General features: G+C 41.8%; 1 protein-coding gene across 1 annotated transcript in view; it reads left to right on the forward strand.

The window, feature by feature from the left end:
• Positions 1 to 226: 226 nt before the first annotated feature.
• ATP8A1 (ATPase phospholipid transporting 8A1) overlaps positions 227 to 18,088 on the forward strand; it is a gene marked incomplete at its 5' end in the record, with an annotated part of 249,508 nt that continues 231,646 nt past the window's right edge. The window contains 2 exons of the mRNA XM_065405013.1: positions 227 to 263; positions 9,595 to 9,709. Of these exons, the coding sequence (XP_065261085.1) occupies positions 227 to 263; positions 9,595 to 9,709 (152 nt within the window). The remainder of the gene's footprint in view (positions 264 to 9,594; positions 9,710 to 18,088) is intronic.

Below are 18,088 nucleotides of genomic sequence, written 5' to 3' on the forward strand. Positions count from 1 at the left end.
TGGCAACAAGAGCACACTGTTGACTTGTATCCAGCTTCTTGTCCACTGTAATCCCTAGGTCCTTTTCTGCAGAACTGCCGCTTAGCCGGTCGGTCCCCAGCCTGTAGCAGTGCATGGGATTCTTCCATCTTAAGTGCAGGACTCTGCACTTGTCCTTGTTGAACCTCATCAGATTTCTTTTGGCCCAATCCTCCAATTTGTCTAGGTCACTCTGGACCCTATCCCTACCCTCCAGCGTAGTGTCATCCACGAACTTGCTGAGGGTGCAATTCATCCCATCATCCAGATCATTAATGAAGATGTTGAACAAAACCGGCCCCAGGACCGACCCCTGGGGCACTCCGCTTGACACCGGCTGCCAACTAGACATCGAGCCGTTGGTTACTACCCATTGAGCCTGAAAATCTAGCCAGCTTTTTATCCACCTTACAGTCCATTCATCCAATCCATACTTCTTTAACTTGCTGGCAAGAATACTGTGGAAGACTGTATCAAAAGCTTTGCTAAAGTCAAGGTATATCACATCTACTGCTTTCCCCATATCCACAGAGCCAGTTATCTCATCATAGAAGGTAATCAGGTTGGTCAGGCATGACTTGCCCTTGCTGAATCCATGTTGACTGTTCCTGATCACCTTCCTCTCCTCCAAGTGCTTCAAAATGGATTCCTTGTGGTCCTGCTCCATTATTTTTCCGGTGACTGAGGTGAGGCTGACTGGTCTGTAGTTACCCGGATTCTCTCTCTTCCCTTTTTTAAAGATGGGCACTATATTTGCCTTTTTCCCAGGGTTAATTTGATTTAAATCATGATTTAAATCACTAGTCAGGAAAACTCTATTTAATCATGGATTTCTACATAAAAGTGCATTCTTGTTGGTTGTTATAACCTTAATACATATTCTTCGCCACTCAGAGATAGATGTAGGTTTCATTTTTAGAAGGTACACACTATACATTTTTATAGTGATTTATTTTGAAAACTTTTCAGATTAGTTTTACAGCTATATCAGAAAATGAATGACTGTTTGGTTATTTCATTTACCAAAGGTAATTGAAGCAGATACTTATAAAGTCATTGGGAGGTGAGCTATCTCCAATTCAACAGGCTAATCATTAATATTTGGAGGATTTTCTTGCCATGTGTATTAGGAGGAGAACATCACCAGACAGACATTTAACGAAAACAACAATGTTGTGTATTCTGGATTTTTTTCTTCAACAGCAAAACAAGCATGTGAATTTTTGAATTTAGTTAAACATTCAAGTTTTTTTAAATCAGGTATGTTTTTGTTAAAATTGGTTTTTAACTAAAATAGTTAAATTAAATAGTCAATTTAATTTTTTTTTAACTATGTCAGCCAGGTCAACATGAGAAACTTAAAATATTGGCTTCTGCAGCTAACTCAGTCGTCTTCACCTTCATTTTTCTGTTTGTTCATAATCTGGAAAAGAAAAACAAGCGATCCTGCTTTTTCAGGTCCCAAACGATTTCTCAATTTGGAATGAATTAGTCCAAAGGAAGAAACTTCTGCACCGGCAGAAGAAGCTACTGCTGTTAAAAGTGAGATTATCACTTCAACAGTCTCTGAATCCAAGGGGTTAAGTGACTTCCATCAGTTCACTGGTGTGACTTTTTTTTTTTTTTAAAACATCATCAGCAAACATATTTCTTGAATGGCTAACCCTTAACTCTGAAGTTTATTATAGTTGGCATTATGGAGGGATGATTGCTGGATGTCCATGTCATAGCCAACTCCTCTTCTTCAGCAGTTAAGGTTTGACCCTGGTACCGAGTATTGAGAATATTTGCAAGAAAATGAGCTGGAGATAGTGCTTGTCCCATTCGTTTTTTTTTAATGCTTGTAATTTAACTCTGTCATTGCATATTTCTCTTTTTAAGATCTCACTCAGATCCTTCCAAATTTCAACAGCATCAGCAATATAACAGCTATTTCCCTGCATTTTGTTCAAGACTACAGAAATAGGCTTCAGGGTACTCAGCATGTGTCCAACATTTCTCTTAAGCCCAATGTTGAGAACTTTGGCTGTGACAGTGCCATCTATTTTTTCACGATTTTGTTCACAAACTGTCATCAGATTAGGCCAGTTCTTGATATAGTGCTCAAAACAGTCCACTACTGAGTTCCATCACATGTCTTGTGGGAGAGTTAGCTTGGTTTTTCCCACTTTTTTCAGACCAGCTGCTGCAAAGTGGTTGTTATGGAAGGATTTTGCAATTTCAACAACATTAGGCTTTATTTCTGGAACACTGAAGTCTTTGGCTAGCAGGAGCATCAAATGAGCACTGCAACCGTATGTTATTAGCTTTGGACTCTCTTCTAAACAATTTCTTCTCATCTTGGATACATTTGCAGCATTGTCTGTGACCAAACTGCGTACTAGATATTTGAATTTTTTTTCCACAGTTTGTTATAGCTTTTACTGCTACTTCTTGTAAGTATTCTGCTGTTTGTGCATTTCCTGATGTATCCATTGTTTCTGTAAGGAAGACATTCCCTTCTTCTGTTGTCACACAAGCACATACAAAAGGATCATGTTCAGACATGTTCCTTTCATCATCTTCAACGCCGCTTCCTCCTGAGAAGGAACACTTCTCATGATGCTGTTTCATTCGGGCAACCCGGCCTTGCATTTCTTTGTTGCACTGTTTGCATTTTGGACGCATGACTGTCTTACCTCACAGGTAGAGGAACGTCATTAAAATATTCCCAAACTGGGTCTCTTTTACGGCCTGCTGCCATTATAGGTTTTCTCTTCTCGTGAGAGACTGGTATGGTAGATCTCAAATCAATGAAGGCTACACTCAGAAAGACCTCAAGACTTCTGGAATATGCTCCTCAAACAGTTTCACTTTTGTTTCTACTGCTTGTCCCTCCCTTCTCACATTTATCTCCAGACTTCTTCTCCTTGTCCAGATCTATTCCTCCCCCAACAATCTTCTATTCATTGAACTTTTTGAAACTGCACAAATTTGCAGAGGGACAATAGGGTTGAGGTCTGTTATTTCTCACCTCTATATATTATTTATTTATTTATTTAAAAACATTTTTGCTTTTAACAAGCATGTTATCTCTGGAACACGAATCCACAGTTTGAGCACTGCAAAACTAAGCATCTCTGATGGTATCTTCTAGACTGAACACTGAGTCCCATTTGTTAGGTAGAAAGATTAACCTAAATAATCTATACAGAAGCTCCTGGTACCCTATACAATTGAGTCCCTAATCCATGAACTATTGGAGTTTATTTACAAAACTTTTCTTAAACATGATATGAATACAGCGGACCCTCGCTAGAACGTGCGTCTATATAGCGCGAATTCGCTTATAGAGTGGGACCGCGCATGGATCCCAAATGTAACTACCTTCATTGGAATCCATGGTAACGCGGGACCACACATGGATCCAAAACCCCGTGTTCTAGGGAGGGGCCGGTATATATTGTCTCATACTATAGAATTAGAATTTATAATCCCTATTCCATGATGAGATATCTTTGAGATACATTATATCTTAATTAAAACTATCTTTAGATAGGTTTTTCCTCAAAAATCCAATTTAAATAAAAAATATCATTGATTTTTATCCACTCTGCTTTTTCCAATTGTCAGGGACCTCCCCTGATCACCACGAGTTTTCAAAGATAATGGCTAATGGCTCTGCAATCATATTAGCCAACTCCCTCGGCAACCTCGAATGCATTGCATCTGGCTCCATGGACTTATGCATGTCCAGCTTTTCTAAATAGTCCTTAACCTGTTCTTTCACCACTGAGGGCTGCTCACCTCCTCCCCATACTGTGCTGCCCAGTGCAGCAGTCTGGGAGCTGACCTTGTCTGTGAAAACTGAGGCAAAAGCAGCATTGATTACTTCAGCTTTTTTCACATCATCTGTCACTAGGTTGCCTCCTCCCATTCAGTAAGGGTCCCACACTTTCCCTGAACCACCTTCTTGTTGCTAACCTACCTGTAGAAACCCTTCTTGTTACCCTTCACATCCCTTGCTAGCTGCAACTCCAATTGTGCTTTGGCCTTCCTGATTACACCCCTGCATGCTCAAGCAATATTTTTATACTCCTCCCTAGTCATATGCCCAAGTTTCCACTTCTTGTAAGCTTCCTTTTTGCGTTTAAGCTCACTGAAGATTTCTCTGTTAAGCCAAGCTGGTTGCCTGCCAGCTATTCTTTAGCATAGCATATTTGCTATTCTTTCTGCACATCGGGATGGTTTGTTCCTGTCCCCTCACTAAGGCTTCTTTAAAATACAGCCAGCTGTCCTGGACTCCTTTCCCCCACATATTAGCCTCCCAAAGGATCCTGCCCATCACTTTCCTTAGTGAGTCAAAGTCTGCTTTTCTGAAGTCCAGGGTCCGTATTCTGCTGCTCTCCTTTCTTCCTTTTGTCTGGATCCTGAACTCTACCATCTCATGGTCATCTTCATTTAAATCAGTTTGGATTAGTTGGATTTATTGCAGGATGGTACTCAACTTTTTTTGTACGAAGAAAATTTATAAAACTGTCTGTCTGAGTTACAGGTAATTTAAAACTACCTTAGTTATGCAGTTACTGAGTAGCAGCTCTGTAGTGAAGGTTTCATTATAAACTATTTCACTAGGAGGGTGGTGAAGCACAGGAATGGATACCTAGGGAGGTGGTGGAATCTCCATCCTTAGTGGTTTTTAAGGCCCGGCTTGACAAAGTCCTGGCTGGGATGATTTAGTTGGTTTTGGTCCTCTTTTGAGCAAGGGATTGGACTAGATGACCTCCTGAGGTCTCTTCCAACCCTAATATTCTATGATTCTGTGATTCTCTCTCCTTATAACTTTGCTTTGAAATTATTTTTAAGTAAAAGAAATTTCAGAGTACATTAGAATTTTTTTAACTTACTGAAGGCAATTTAGTCCAACTTAAATTATGGTTGCCTAAATATAAACTGAAATGTTAATCAGTGTCAGACTTTTTATTTGGGAGAAGTCCTGCAAGCTAAAACAAAATCACATTGATTATGATATTTCAAACTTTGCATGTGGATAAACACCATTTAAAATCTAGGGCATAGGCTAATAGTCACTTTTAGGATATTTATTTAAAAAATGTGTTTGCTTGCTATGGTATTGTGTGTTTTACGAAGTCTGCATGGTCCCATGACCTCATTGTAAAGCTTAGGCAGACCTCAAAGAGAACAAATGGTCGAGTGATAAAGAAAACCCTGTTTAACCGCTAAAATTTTCATGGCATTGCAAGACATTTGGAGCTGTCTGAGGAGAGGAGCTGGTTATGTTCCAGAACTCAAACTCTGCAGGACATTGTGAAATAGTTAGGCTCTAAACTTGGTGAGCTCCTGATGTTCACATTTTAAGGAAAGGTGCAGGAATGAGCAGTGGCTAGTGGAAAATAGGCTAGTGGGTATTTTGAAGATCTCCTAAACTTCTTTTTGGTGCCTCTTTCATTTAAAAAATAAAAAGGGAAAATTAACCAATAAAATTTATTTCCTTTAAGTTTAACTATGATATATGGAAATTAACATATAAGGGGAGGTAGATAAATATTCAAATATCATTCCAATTTCTTAGTCTCTTAAATGAACATAGATGTGGAAAATATCACATTGTACATTTCAGAATCAGCCTTAGTACTGTCCCTCTTACTTGTTCATGACCCAAGACTAATATCCTAACTGGAATTTATGACATTTTTGAAATTATTCTAAATTAAAATAATACATTCTGTAGATACATCAGCTCTTTCCTGTATTGCTCGTTAGATAAGTATTGTACTGGCTTGGTATGATAACAGGTTCCTCTGTAATGAGTAGCTGATATTTGTACAATAGGGTTGGAAAAAAGTGAATATATGGTCTGTGTCTGACTTGCACTGGGATGGTCAATAGGGATGGTATAAATGGTATTGTACAGACAAAGAGAATAAAGTACTTTGGACTGTCTGCCTCACAAGGAAATGAGTGAATGGTCCTGTTTCTGGAGTGCATATGGGGTAAAATTCCATATGGCATAAGCCTTGTGTTGGCCCTCTACAAAGAGGTAAATTTCATCCATGGAGATTAAGATAGGAAGTGTGGCATCTTGACCATAGCAGGAAATTGACATGCACAAGGGTTAAGTTGCTGGACTGCATTTGGTGGTTAAATTTATGACACATGATGCTGGTGTCTGTGGCACATAATGGGCAGGTGGATTGGAGAATGATCTGTATTGATACGTGACTGTCAAGTACCAAGGCATGGGCAGTCATACCTAGTGGTCAGAGCAGTGGCGGTCAGGCCTAGTGGTTGGAGCTGGAGTCAAGGCCCAGGAGTCAAGCTGAGGGTTGGGGTCAGAACCAGAGTCAGGAGCAAGCAGGGAAGCAGGGCAGGAGCAGGATAGGAATGAGGCTGGGAACAAGCTGGAGCAAGGCAAGTACAGGAGTGATCACAGCTGTGGGCATACGCATTGAGCAGCCATCAACCTGCCACTATTGCTGAGCTTAAATGCAGACCTGTTTGCCTGACAGTGTGGTTTATGGGTATATGTAGTTCATGCTAGAAATATATTACACACAAAGAATTAGAACATTTTTTTTATAAGTGTTTAGGTGTATCTGTAGGTTCCAACCGGCCTGATGACCGATGTGGGTGTTAATATGATGCCATACAATGGTACTTGTTTTTTTCAGTTTACTTTTTTAAAACCTAGGTAATTACACACACACACAAACTACATTAAAAGAGCATCATTAATAGATACTTATAGATTCAGTCACTTGTCTTACCTTTTCTTTTGTTAAGCTAAATAGGTCCAGAAGGGACTATTTGACTAATCATCTAGTCTGACCTCCTCCAGAAACTCAGGCCAAAGAACTGCAGCTGGTAATAATTTTACTTCACTGACATAACTACCCCAGGATCTCTTGAACTGTAAGTCAAAGGCATAACCCAAGGCCACCAAGCTACCTGAGGCTTCTTGAGTTTGTAAGGCAAATCTTCCATAACTCATTTCATTCTTGTAGGTCTTTTCTGAACCTTTTCCAATTTGGCAATATTATTTTAAAAATGTGGACCTGAAAACTGGACACAGTATTACAGTAATGGCCTAACTAATGTCATATAGAGTAGTAATAACATCTCCATGCTTCTACTCAATATTCCCCTACTTACCCATCTAAGAATTGCATTTGCTCTCAGTCTCATTGTACTGCAAGTTCATGTTCAGCTAGTTATCCATCTTGATTCTTGAGTCCTTTTCTGAGCAACTGATTTCCAAAATATATCCCCAACCTATAAGTGTGGCCTGTGTTGTTGGATCCTAGATGTATAACCTTGCATTTAGCAGTATTAAAATTCATGTTGTTCAAATGAACCCAGTTTACAATGCAATCTGGATCATTCCGTAGAATTTACCTATTCTTATAATTATTTACCACTCCACCAACCACTGTGCCTTCTGCCATTTTTACAAGCAATTCTTGAGGGATAATTAACAATGGAAATTGCACAATGCCTTTTGACGTCATTTTTTCAGAATAGAATCTAATTTAAATTTTATAATTTGTTGTTGTTACTATTATCCTATCTCCACTGTATGGTGTGGAAACTTCAGCTGCAGGTTTCCTCAGAGCTACTGGGCAGAACTTCAAGCATTTAGTGCCAAAACACTGAGTATGGTGATAATGTATACCATTCACTGACAAGAAGCTGGAGCTCATTGGTCTGGATTAATGTATTTGAAATGAAAAAACATTAACAGGTGGTAATATACCCCTAGTACATTTTAGGTAGTATTTGTGTCAAGCCATTTTATAATTCTAGTAAAACATAATGGAGCATACATTATGCTGGATTATCATTGCTTCTTGATGCTTTATCCCCTTATTCATGCCTAACAATGCTTGCTCCCTCTGTGTCTCATTGCTTAATTATTACCACTCAATTGCTGAATTAATCTGCAATTACTGTATGTGTGTGTGTGTGTGTGTGTGTGTGTGTGTATATATATATATATATTGGTAGATAGATAGTGATACAGATATCATAGCTAGAGTGACAGATAACTATCTTTGCATCAGCTGTACTGCCAAAATTCTTTCGTGTTCTTTTTTTCTTAAACCAAAAATCTCTTATTTGTACCCTGGAATCGGAAAACATGGTTTGTGGCAGATTGCTTTGATCTAATCATCTCTTTTGGGTGCTAAGAGAGATGTAGATTAAGAGCTCAACTGCTAATAAATATTAATTACACAGATACATAAACACTAAATTATAAATGAGTTTGTCTAGAGGAAGATCACTATACTATTAACTTTTTTGTTCTTCTGATGAAGCAGATTGGTCAGGGTGCAATAAAAAAGAAAAACCGACTTGTAGCAGCTTAAAAAGTTCATCTGGAAAGCTGTTGTAGAGTAGACAGAATGTGATCAGTATAACTAGAGGTATGTAGTGATGGGTGTTCCAAGGTTTTATTATTAATTTACTAATAAACAAGGGAATTCCATCATTTTTATTGTTTATGGCTGTAGGTTAGTTAGGGCTTGTCTACACTTACCGGAGGATCAACGCTGCGGTGATGGATGCATCGGCAGTCGATTTAGTGGGTCTAGTGAAGACCCTCTAAATCAACCACCGATCACTCTCCCGTCGACTCCTGTACTCCACCTGATCGAGAAGAGTAAGGGGAGTCAACGTCGCGTAGTTTGGACCCCGCGGTAAGTAGATCTAAGCTACGTTGATTTGAGTTACGTTATTCACATCACTCGAATTGCGTAGCTTAGATCGACTTTTCCCTTTAGTGTAGACAAGGCCTTAGGCTTAGGCCTTAGGCTAGTCTTCCTCGTTTGTTCAGTTGAAGAACTTGATAGCCTTTTTTCTGATTGGATAATTTCACCATCAACTCTACAAAGATATATTTAGCAAAGATTAACCAAAATATTTCTTCTCTGGTGTACTATTAATAATAATAATAATGATGTTCTGAATGTATATATGTTCTGTAACTTTGTGAAGTTCCAAACATTTTAGCAAGCTACATGGTGCTTGCACCAAAGAATTTACAGTCTGTAAATTAGGCAAAGATAGCCTATGAACATAGGCAAAGAATGGGGAACTAGTATGTATTAAAAGGATGTAGTTATAATGTTCCCTTTTACACTTTAGAGTTCAATTTTACATTCAGTGACAATGTAATGGTTAATGTTACAAGGAAGAAAAGCTTTGAAATTGATATGTGGGATGATTTAGTATTTGTGCACAATACACAAGTGTAACCTTAATTATTGAATGTTCTCTGTTTACAGTGCTTGAGTTGGGGATAATTACAACATCTTTGTAATATATTTTACCCTAAATTCTGATAGGTACTTTCAGACTTAACTCAAATTTAACATAGATTTTTTCTGGGATTTTTTTATAAGGTATGAATTTTTAATGAGTGAACACTAAACAAGAAACCCAAAGAGAGCTAAGGGGTACACTTTTTGTCTTTATAAAATTATTTTCATTAATAAGTAAAAGCGTATTTTCATTTAGTTATCTAATATGCAGACACTCAACTGACAAAATATATAAAAATTATTTTATATTTTAAAGGCTACGGGAAGACAGATGATGTTTCAGAGAAAACTTCACTCGCTGATCAAGAGGAAATGAGAACTGTATTCATCAATCAGCCCCAGTTGACCAAATTCTGCAATAATCATGTCAGGTATTAAGTTTTTATAATGTGTTAGTGTTAATAAATATTAAAAATATGTATTTAGTGCCATAACTTTGCATGTTACTTTACAAAGACTAAGTAAAGAGAGTGTTCCTGGCCCAGTTAACAAGTTTAAACAGAAAATGGATGTAACATTTACAGGAAAAGGTAGAGAAGAACAAAGACTAAAACAAATAAGCCTGATTGTGAGTGAATTTTGGATTATGCCTGCAGAGGTGTGATTGCAACACTGTTGATGTTCTTGAGCTAGCTTTGATATAGCTAGCTCAAGTAACAATAGCACTGAAGACGAGGCACTATGGGCTGTGCAAACTCTCCCCAGACCTTGGGTCCGTACTTCAGCGGCTAGCCTGTGCTACCATGACTTCACTGCTATTGTTACTTGAGCAAGCTAAATTAAAGCTAGCTCAGGTATGTCTACGCATGCTGCAGTCACACCGCTGATTGCAGTTTAGACATGCCCTTAGTTTCTGAAGTTTTTAAATGCCTAATGATATGAAAAGTGGATTTTCAGGAGACATCCGAAAGAGTGGATATACTTGAAGCGGGATTTATTTCAGCCTGTATGGAATAGCATGAAAAAGGCATGAAGGATAGAATGGGTGGATACACAGAGTAACGCGATAAAACTGGGTACAGAACGTTATTTGGAAACTACTTAGAGAACTACTTTGGCTATAGAATCAAAAGTCTTTTCTCAAACTTTCTCTTTGAATTTACAATGCAGTGAAAATGTTTGAAAGAGCAGAGAAGCATTCTGCATACTATTGTTAATTGTAGTATACTTAAAAAGAATACTGTGGGTACACGGTAGTCCAAAACTTTTGGTTTATTCTCAGACTACAGACTAGAAATCTGCATTGTAACAAAATAACTATTGGATATTTGCATGCAAGTGATCACACTGATCTCTAGATTCAGTACTGTCACAAGGAATAGCATTTTAAACTGGAGTCACACCAAAATATGTAACAAGTGACATGTTTTGTTGTCCCATACCTTATCACCATTGTATAGCTGTGTGGGGTAATGAAAGTAATGCTAGGTATGTGTTTACAGTAACAGGGTGTGCTGGCCCTTTAAGGTAAACTACAGGCCCAGCGTGATGCTGTTCTTTGTTCAACCCATAACCAGGGAATTTGGGAAATACAGGTCTCAGGACTGAGAGGAATTAGAGACTGTTTCAGCAAGGAATGTTTGGAAGAAGGAATATAGACAGACCCATGCATTAGGAGACTAAGAGATCCGGAGGAAGCAGGAGCTGTTTGTTTATCTTTCCACAAAAGTGGTTGTTGAAGAAGTCAGATGACCAAGACAAAGGAATTCACCCAAAGGGGTGAAAGTTGGATTATTGTAGGATCTTGGTTTCTTTTTTTTAATGTTTGTTAGGAGCCCTAAGAGGAGGGGAAATACTGGGAAAAGGTGAAGGAATGGTGCTTGTGTAATCTTTGGGTGGGCTCGAGTTCATTTCATTGCCCTTCTCCAGTGCCTTAAAAAAACCCAACTCCCATATAAAAGTAGCTGGAGATCCAGAGTTCATTCTCTTAAGGATTTTCAGCAAGGATTGCACAGTGTCAATCTCCCCACATTCAAGTCCCAAAAGGAACTAACAAAATTAATTTAATTAAATAACTTTATAAAATCTTATGATAAACAAATAATAATCTAATTTTTACAGCACAACATGGCTATTTTATAATCCACAGACATTATCTTCACAGTTATACATAAACATAAAAAAGAAAACAAATTTAAAATCTGAATAGTTCAGTCCCCACAGAAACAGTGAGAAGAAACTGAGAGTTCCCAAAAGCTTAGACTCAGTTAGTCTTTGATCACCAAATCTATACAGTTTGCTGAGTCCTAAACAACATCTTCCCTCCACTTGCTTGTAGGAATCTTCAGTTGGAATCCATGCAGATGCTTCCTCTGCTGAAATCACTGCTAGCCAGTCAGCTAATTGATTAACCAATCACTCAGTTAAGTCACAAGTGTATAGATTTAAATAAAAGCCTGCTGCAAAATGCTTCAGAGTTAGGGACAACAGCCTGCTTTCTGTTCCTAGGCTCAGGACTCTCCCAACTCACACATGGTCCTTTGTAAAGCAGTTGCTCTGACTGCTTGCCCTCATGGAGTCTGATCCCAGGAACAGGGAACCTATTGGAGCATACCCAAAACTCCTATTGGAGTAACACATCCAATTCCAGAAGCTTCTGGATGTGGAGTGCTTAATCTGCCTACCAACAATGACTCAGACACAACTCACTCCTACTTCCCCTTAATGGGTCTGTTAAAGAGATATCTCCCTATTAGGCACAAGGGTTACACTTGGACAAAGAATCAGACTTGATGCCTGTCTGGAGCTTCCAGTATAGGGTGAGTGAAAACTCCTCTTCATATGCACACTGTTACAAAGAGGGAGTTGGACATGGACCTCAAATGGGAAGGCTGCGACCCAGGCAAAACTGGGAGGAGGATTTTGTTTGCTTACATTGCATTTTATTGTTTGGTAATGTGTTTGGTTGGTTGACATTGTGTGTGGGGGGGTTATTTTGGGGGCGGGAGACATTCATTACTCTGAAAGAGGTGGAATTTTGGTATGATCAGAAAGTTAAACCAACATAGCAGGAAAAGAAAACTGAAAGTGGTGGCTGTTACACCACGGTCACCAGGAAAGCCGCTATTATAATCACACATTCATGTGATCCAGAGGATCAAGATTTTCATCCCTCAGTCGGAATATCAGCTACTTTACTCTTGTCACCCGCCAGTTTGCTGTTTGCCTTTCTTGCTGGTGGTCAGACTGCTGACTCTGCACCTCTAATGCATTGTACACCTTATTTTCATTTTTGTGCAGTATTTTAACTTCTAATTTACTTTCTTCATAGGATTAAAAAAAATTTCATGGACAGGAAATAGAGAGAGATCTGCAAATGCACTACTTGCATTGGAATTTTTAGTGCTTCCAAAGCAGGCTCTTTATTCTCTTTATGAAAGCATACTGTGACCACCTCAACTCTCACAATGGGGGGCTTCCAGCACAGCATAATGGGACAGCTCAGCACTTCCAGTACTTGATACAGTGGCAGAACTTCTGGTTCCTCTTCGAGTAGTATCCCAATGGATGCTCCACTTTAGGTGCGCATGTGCCCCATGTGTCTTTGATCAGAGATTTTCATTAGCAGTGTCCATTCAGCCCTACTTTATGCTCTGCATCAAAGCCATATCGGGCTGCGTAGGCAAACTGTTCTCAGTTCCTTCTCAACTGCCTCGGCCTGAAACACAGCTTAGCATGTCTGCATATGCATGCCTTGGCTGCTCAGTAAGTTCATTCTACTTAGTTTATTTAGTTTATGTCGTTAGTTTGTTGGTTAGTAGTAGCTAGTTACTAGCTACTGAAAAGATTGTTTTATTTCCTCTGGGGGAATCCTCCCTGTGAACCCAGTTCACCAAAATTTAAATGTAGCCTTACATGTAGAGAGGCTATACTGGTCAATGATGCACACTCGAAGTGCCTTCTCTGCCTGGAAGAGTAACACATCCCACAGAAGTATAACTTCTGTTTGGCCCTCAAATCCAGGGTACAGAAGAATTGGGAAATCAAGCTGAGACTGTTAATGATTGATCACTGCCTTTGCCCTGCTTCAGAGCACGGTCTGGGGCTCCCCCTATACATCAGTCTCTGGGGTCTCTAGTGCCCCTTCGGCCTTAGTACAACACTCTCCTAGAAAGGGTAAGACTTCAGAGGTTTCCTCTAAAGATCCTAAGAAGAGGACCTGTAATTCCCATCTTAGGTACTCACCTTGAAAAGACCTCACTCTCCGACAAGGTCAGCAGCCTCAGAGACCTTGTCCCAGGGCTTGGTACGGTACAGGTGAGGCATTCCTCCAGTGCCAGCAAGGCAGGAAAATCCTGCAGCTCTAAAGGTAAATGTGGCTCCGAGAAGGCTCCAGTACCATCTAGTGTAGATGGTCAGAGCAAATATAGGAGATCATCGGACTTAACCCCTCTCCCGGTACCCTTATCTAGCACTTGCTACCATGTAAGACTAAGCCTCTATCTACATCAGTGCCATCTGTGAAGCTCTCACAACTATCTGTACCATCCTGTAGGGACAAGCATACCTGTCCATTGGTGCTGCAACTCCACTTGGTGTCTCAGGACTTAAGGTATCTGAAAGACTTATTGGTGAATGCTGAACCAGAGTCTCCATTGCTGGCGACACACTTAGCAGGTGTTTTTCCCAAGACTATGAATATGGGAGTTGGATTTCCAGATTCTTGTAGGCATATTTCAAACTTGGGGATTTCCAAAAGTGGACCTCTTTGCCATAAAAAATACCATCTATTTTGTTCAAGATGGGTGTGCCTAGATTGGAGTTTCTTGGGGTACATCATCTTCCTTACTTGGACTTGCATTACCCCAGATGCCTCTGATTCACAAAGGGTACGTCTATACTTACCTCCGGGTCCGGCGGTAAGCAATCGATCTTCTGGGATCGATTTATCGCGTCTTGTCTAGATGCGATAAATCGATCCTGGATTGATCCCGGAAGTGCTCGCCGTCGACGCCGGTACTCCTGCTCCGCGAGAGGAGTACGCGGAGTCGACGGGGGAGCCTGCCTGCCGCGTGTGGACCCGTGGTAAGTTCGAACTAAGATAGTTCGACTTCAGTTACGTGAATAACGTAGCTGAAGTTGCGTATCTTAGTTCGAAGTGGGGGTTAGTGTGGACCAGCCCAAAGTGGTGAATAAAATCAGACAAGGCAAGACCAGAGTTATTCTAATCACCCCAACATGGTATAGGCAGGCATGGATTCCTTACTTGCTTTGTCTAGCTCTTTGTCCAGCAATAAATCTTCCAATCACTCTCCAGCTGCTCTCCCAGGACACCAGTCGTCTGCTGCATCTCAATCTAAGTATTCTCCACCGCAAAGCATGGGTCCTCTGTGGTTCACGGGAGTAGAGACAGTCTGTTCTGCAGAAGTGTAACAGATATTATTAAATAGTTGGGAAGAGTATACCAGAAATACTTACCTTCAGAAGTGGAGATGATTTAATCACTGGTGTGAACTCCAGAATGCTGCCCCTAAATCTGCCTTGCTTCCACTTGTTCTGGAATACCTGCTGCAACTAAAGAAAATCGGATTATCACTTAGCTCTCTCAAGGTTCATTTGGTGGCATTAACAGCTTTTCATATAACTATTGAGGGATTCTCATTGTTTGCTCTCTCTACAACTATAAGGTTCATGAAAGGTCTGGGTAATCTCTTCCCACTGGTGAAAGTCCCCACCCCAGGTTGGGATCTTAATTTGGTTCTTAAAAGTTTCATGAAATCTCCTTTTGAACCTGCTCCTTACTGAATTTGTCCACATAAACAGCCTTTTTAATGAATAGGAGAGATTGGGGCCTTAATGTCAGACCCTCCTTTCACAGTATTCTACAAGGACAAAGTTTCCTTACGACCACACCCCCGGTTTCTTCCTAAAGTGTCTTCTGAGGTTCATCTGAATCAGGGTATGTCTACACTACGAGAGTAGTTCGATTTTACTTAAATCGAATTTGTGGAACCGATATTACAAAGTCGAACGTGTGTATCCACACTACGAACAGTAATTCGACTTTGTGAGTCCACACTAACGGGGCAAGCATCGATATTGGAAGCGGTGCACTGTGGGCAGCTATCCCACAGTTCCCGCAGTCCCCGCTGCCCACTGGAATTCTGGGTCGAGCCCCCAATGCCTGCTGGGGAGAAAAATGTGTCGAGGGTGGTTTTGGGTAACTGTCGTCATCCAACCGTCACTCCCGCCCTCCCTCCCTGAAAGCGCCGGCGGGCAATCAGTTCGCGCACTTTTCTGGTGAGTGACAGCGCGGACGCCACAGCACTGCGAGCATAGAGCCCGCTGCGATCATCGCTGCAGTTATGGCCGTTGTCAACACCTCGCACCCTATCATCCACCTTTTCCAGAGGCAGATGCTGAGAAATCGGGCGAGGAGGCTACGGCAGCGCAGTGAGGACATTAAGTCTGAGAGGGGCACAGGCCTCTCACAAAGCACGGGACCCCGCGCCGTGAACCTCATGGTGGCAATGGGTCATGTTGATGCTGTGGAACGGCGATTCTGGGCCCGGGAAACAAGCACGAACTGGTGGGACCGCATAGTGCTGCAGGTCTGGGATGAATCACAGTGGCTGCGAAACTTTCGGATGCGGAAGGGAACTTTCCTTGAACTTTGTGAGTTGCTGTCCCCTGCCCTGAAGCGCAAGAACACCCGGATGCGAGCAGCCCTGACTGTCCAGAAGCGAGTGGCCATAGCTGTCTGGAAGCTTGCAACGCCAGACAGCTACCGGTCAGTCGTGAACCACTTTGGCGTGGGCAAATGTACCGTGGGGGTTGCTGTGATGCAAGTAGCCAACGCAGTCGTTGAGCTACTGCTCTCAAAGGTAGTGACCCTTGGAAACGTGCAGGTGATCATAGATGGCTTCGCCGCGATGGGATTCCCAAACTGCGGTAGGGCTATAGATGGAACTCACATCCCTATCCTGGGACCGGACCACCAGGCCAGCCAGTACATTAACCAAAAGGGCTACTTTTCAATGGTGCTGCAAGCACTGGTGGACCATAGGGGACGTTTTACAAACATCAACGTCGGATAGCCGGGCAAGGTTCATGACGCTCATGTTTTCAGGAACCTCTGGTCTGTTTAGACGGCTGCAGGAAGGTATTTACTTCCCGGATCACAAAATAACTGTTGGGGATGTGGAGATGCCTATAGTGATCCTCGGGGACCCAGCCTACCCGCTAATGCCCTGGCTCATGAAGCCCCTATACAGGCGCCCTGGACAGTGAAAAAGAACTCTTCAACTACCGTCTGAGCAAGTGCAGAATGGTGGTGGAGTGTGCTTTTGGACGTCTCAAGGGGAGATGGAGAAGCTTACTGACTCGCTCTGATCTCAGCGAAACCAATATCCCCATTGTTATTGCAGCTTGCTGTGTGCTCCACAATCTCTGTGAGAGCAAGGGGGAGACCTTTATGGCGGGGTGGGAGGTTGAGGCAAATAGCCTGGCTGCTGATTACGCCCAGCCAGACAGCCGTGCGATTAGAAGAGCCCAGCGGGACGCGCTGTGCATCCGGGAGGCTTTGAAAGCTAGGTTCCTCAGTGAACAGGATAACCTGTGACTATTAAGTTTGTTTAAAGAGAAGCTGAACCTGCCCCCGTTTCTTTACCCAGTTAATGTTGACTATCCTCTCCAGTTACATACCCCGTTCCCCCCGTTCCCCCCTTCCAACACACGTTTAAAAATAAAATAAATGGAACTTTGTTAATGAACACCGTTTTCTTTATTACGGATTTCGCGGTAAAGTGTTGAAACTGGGACGCAGACTGTGGTGGGGAGCGGGCGTAGTGATGGAAAGAACGCTTCTAAACTCGAGGAATGACAGGCTCCTGCTCCTAGAGCCAGTGGACTGGTTGTTTCAACGGAGCCTGCCACCCCTCCTTTTCGGGACTCTGTGTGTGGGGGCTATGTGACTTTGTGGCGGGGGAGGACGGTTACAGATCCCCTGCTGCGTGGCTCTGTGATCCAGGCTAAGGACCGCTGCATAAGATCTCTAACCACCCTCCCCCGCCACAAAGTCACATAGCCCCCCCCCACACACACACAGAACATGAAAACCACCTCCCAGACTGACCAGGGTGCCTAGTGACTGCAATGTGTGTGTGACCTTCTGCTGAACCTGCCCTCGTGTCTGTACCCTGGTAAAGGTGACTGTCCTCTCCAATTACCAACCCCCTTCCCCCCCTTCAAACACACTCTCCTCTAAAAGAACATGACGGAAACAGTAATTAACAGAAACGTATTTTTTATTGGCAACTACACAGAGGATGAAACGGACGGGGGCTTGGGTGAGGCGGGAAGGAAAGGACTTATCAAATTTTTGGGAATGAGAGCCTTCTGGTACTTGAGCAGTCTGCAGGGGTGTAGTGACCGTTTTCACGGCCCTTGCCGCCCCTCCTTCTTGGGACTTTGGGTGAGGGGTGTATGGGACTTACCTCCAGGAGAGCTTCGTGGAGATGTCCCATGAGGATTTCAGCTCTATCCCCGGACATATAGACCTTATTTTCCAGTAGCTGCACTGGCAAGGACTAAAAAGTAGAGCGCCTAGGGCAAAGTAATCACGATAAACTGGACATTGTTAGATTCTTTTGCAGTAGTTGCACTGCCAAGGACTAAAATGTTAAGCGCCTAGGGCAAACTAATCATGAAAAACCCATTGTTAATATTCCTGTTCTGTTCAAAATAAATGTTTACATGTTTAAAACACTTACCGACTGATCCTTCCACTGATTCAGGGTCCGGGTTAACGC

Source organism: Emys orbicularis, chromosome 5 (genome assembly GCF_028017835.1).
Source record: "Emys orbicularis isolate rEmyOrb1 chromosome 5, rEmyOrb1.hap1, whole genome shotgun sequence".
Taxonomy (NCBI): Eukaryota; Metazoa; Chordata; order Testudines; family Emydidae; genus Emys; species Emys orbicularis.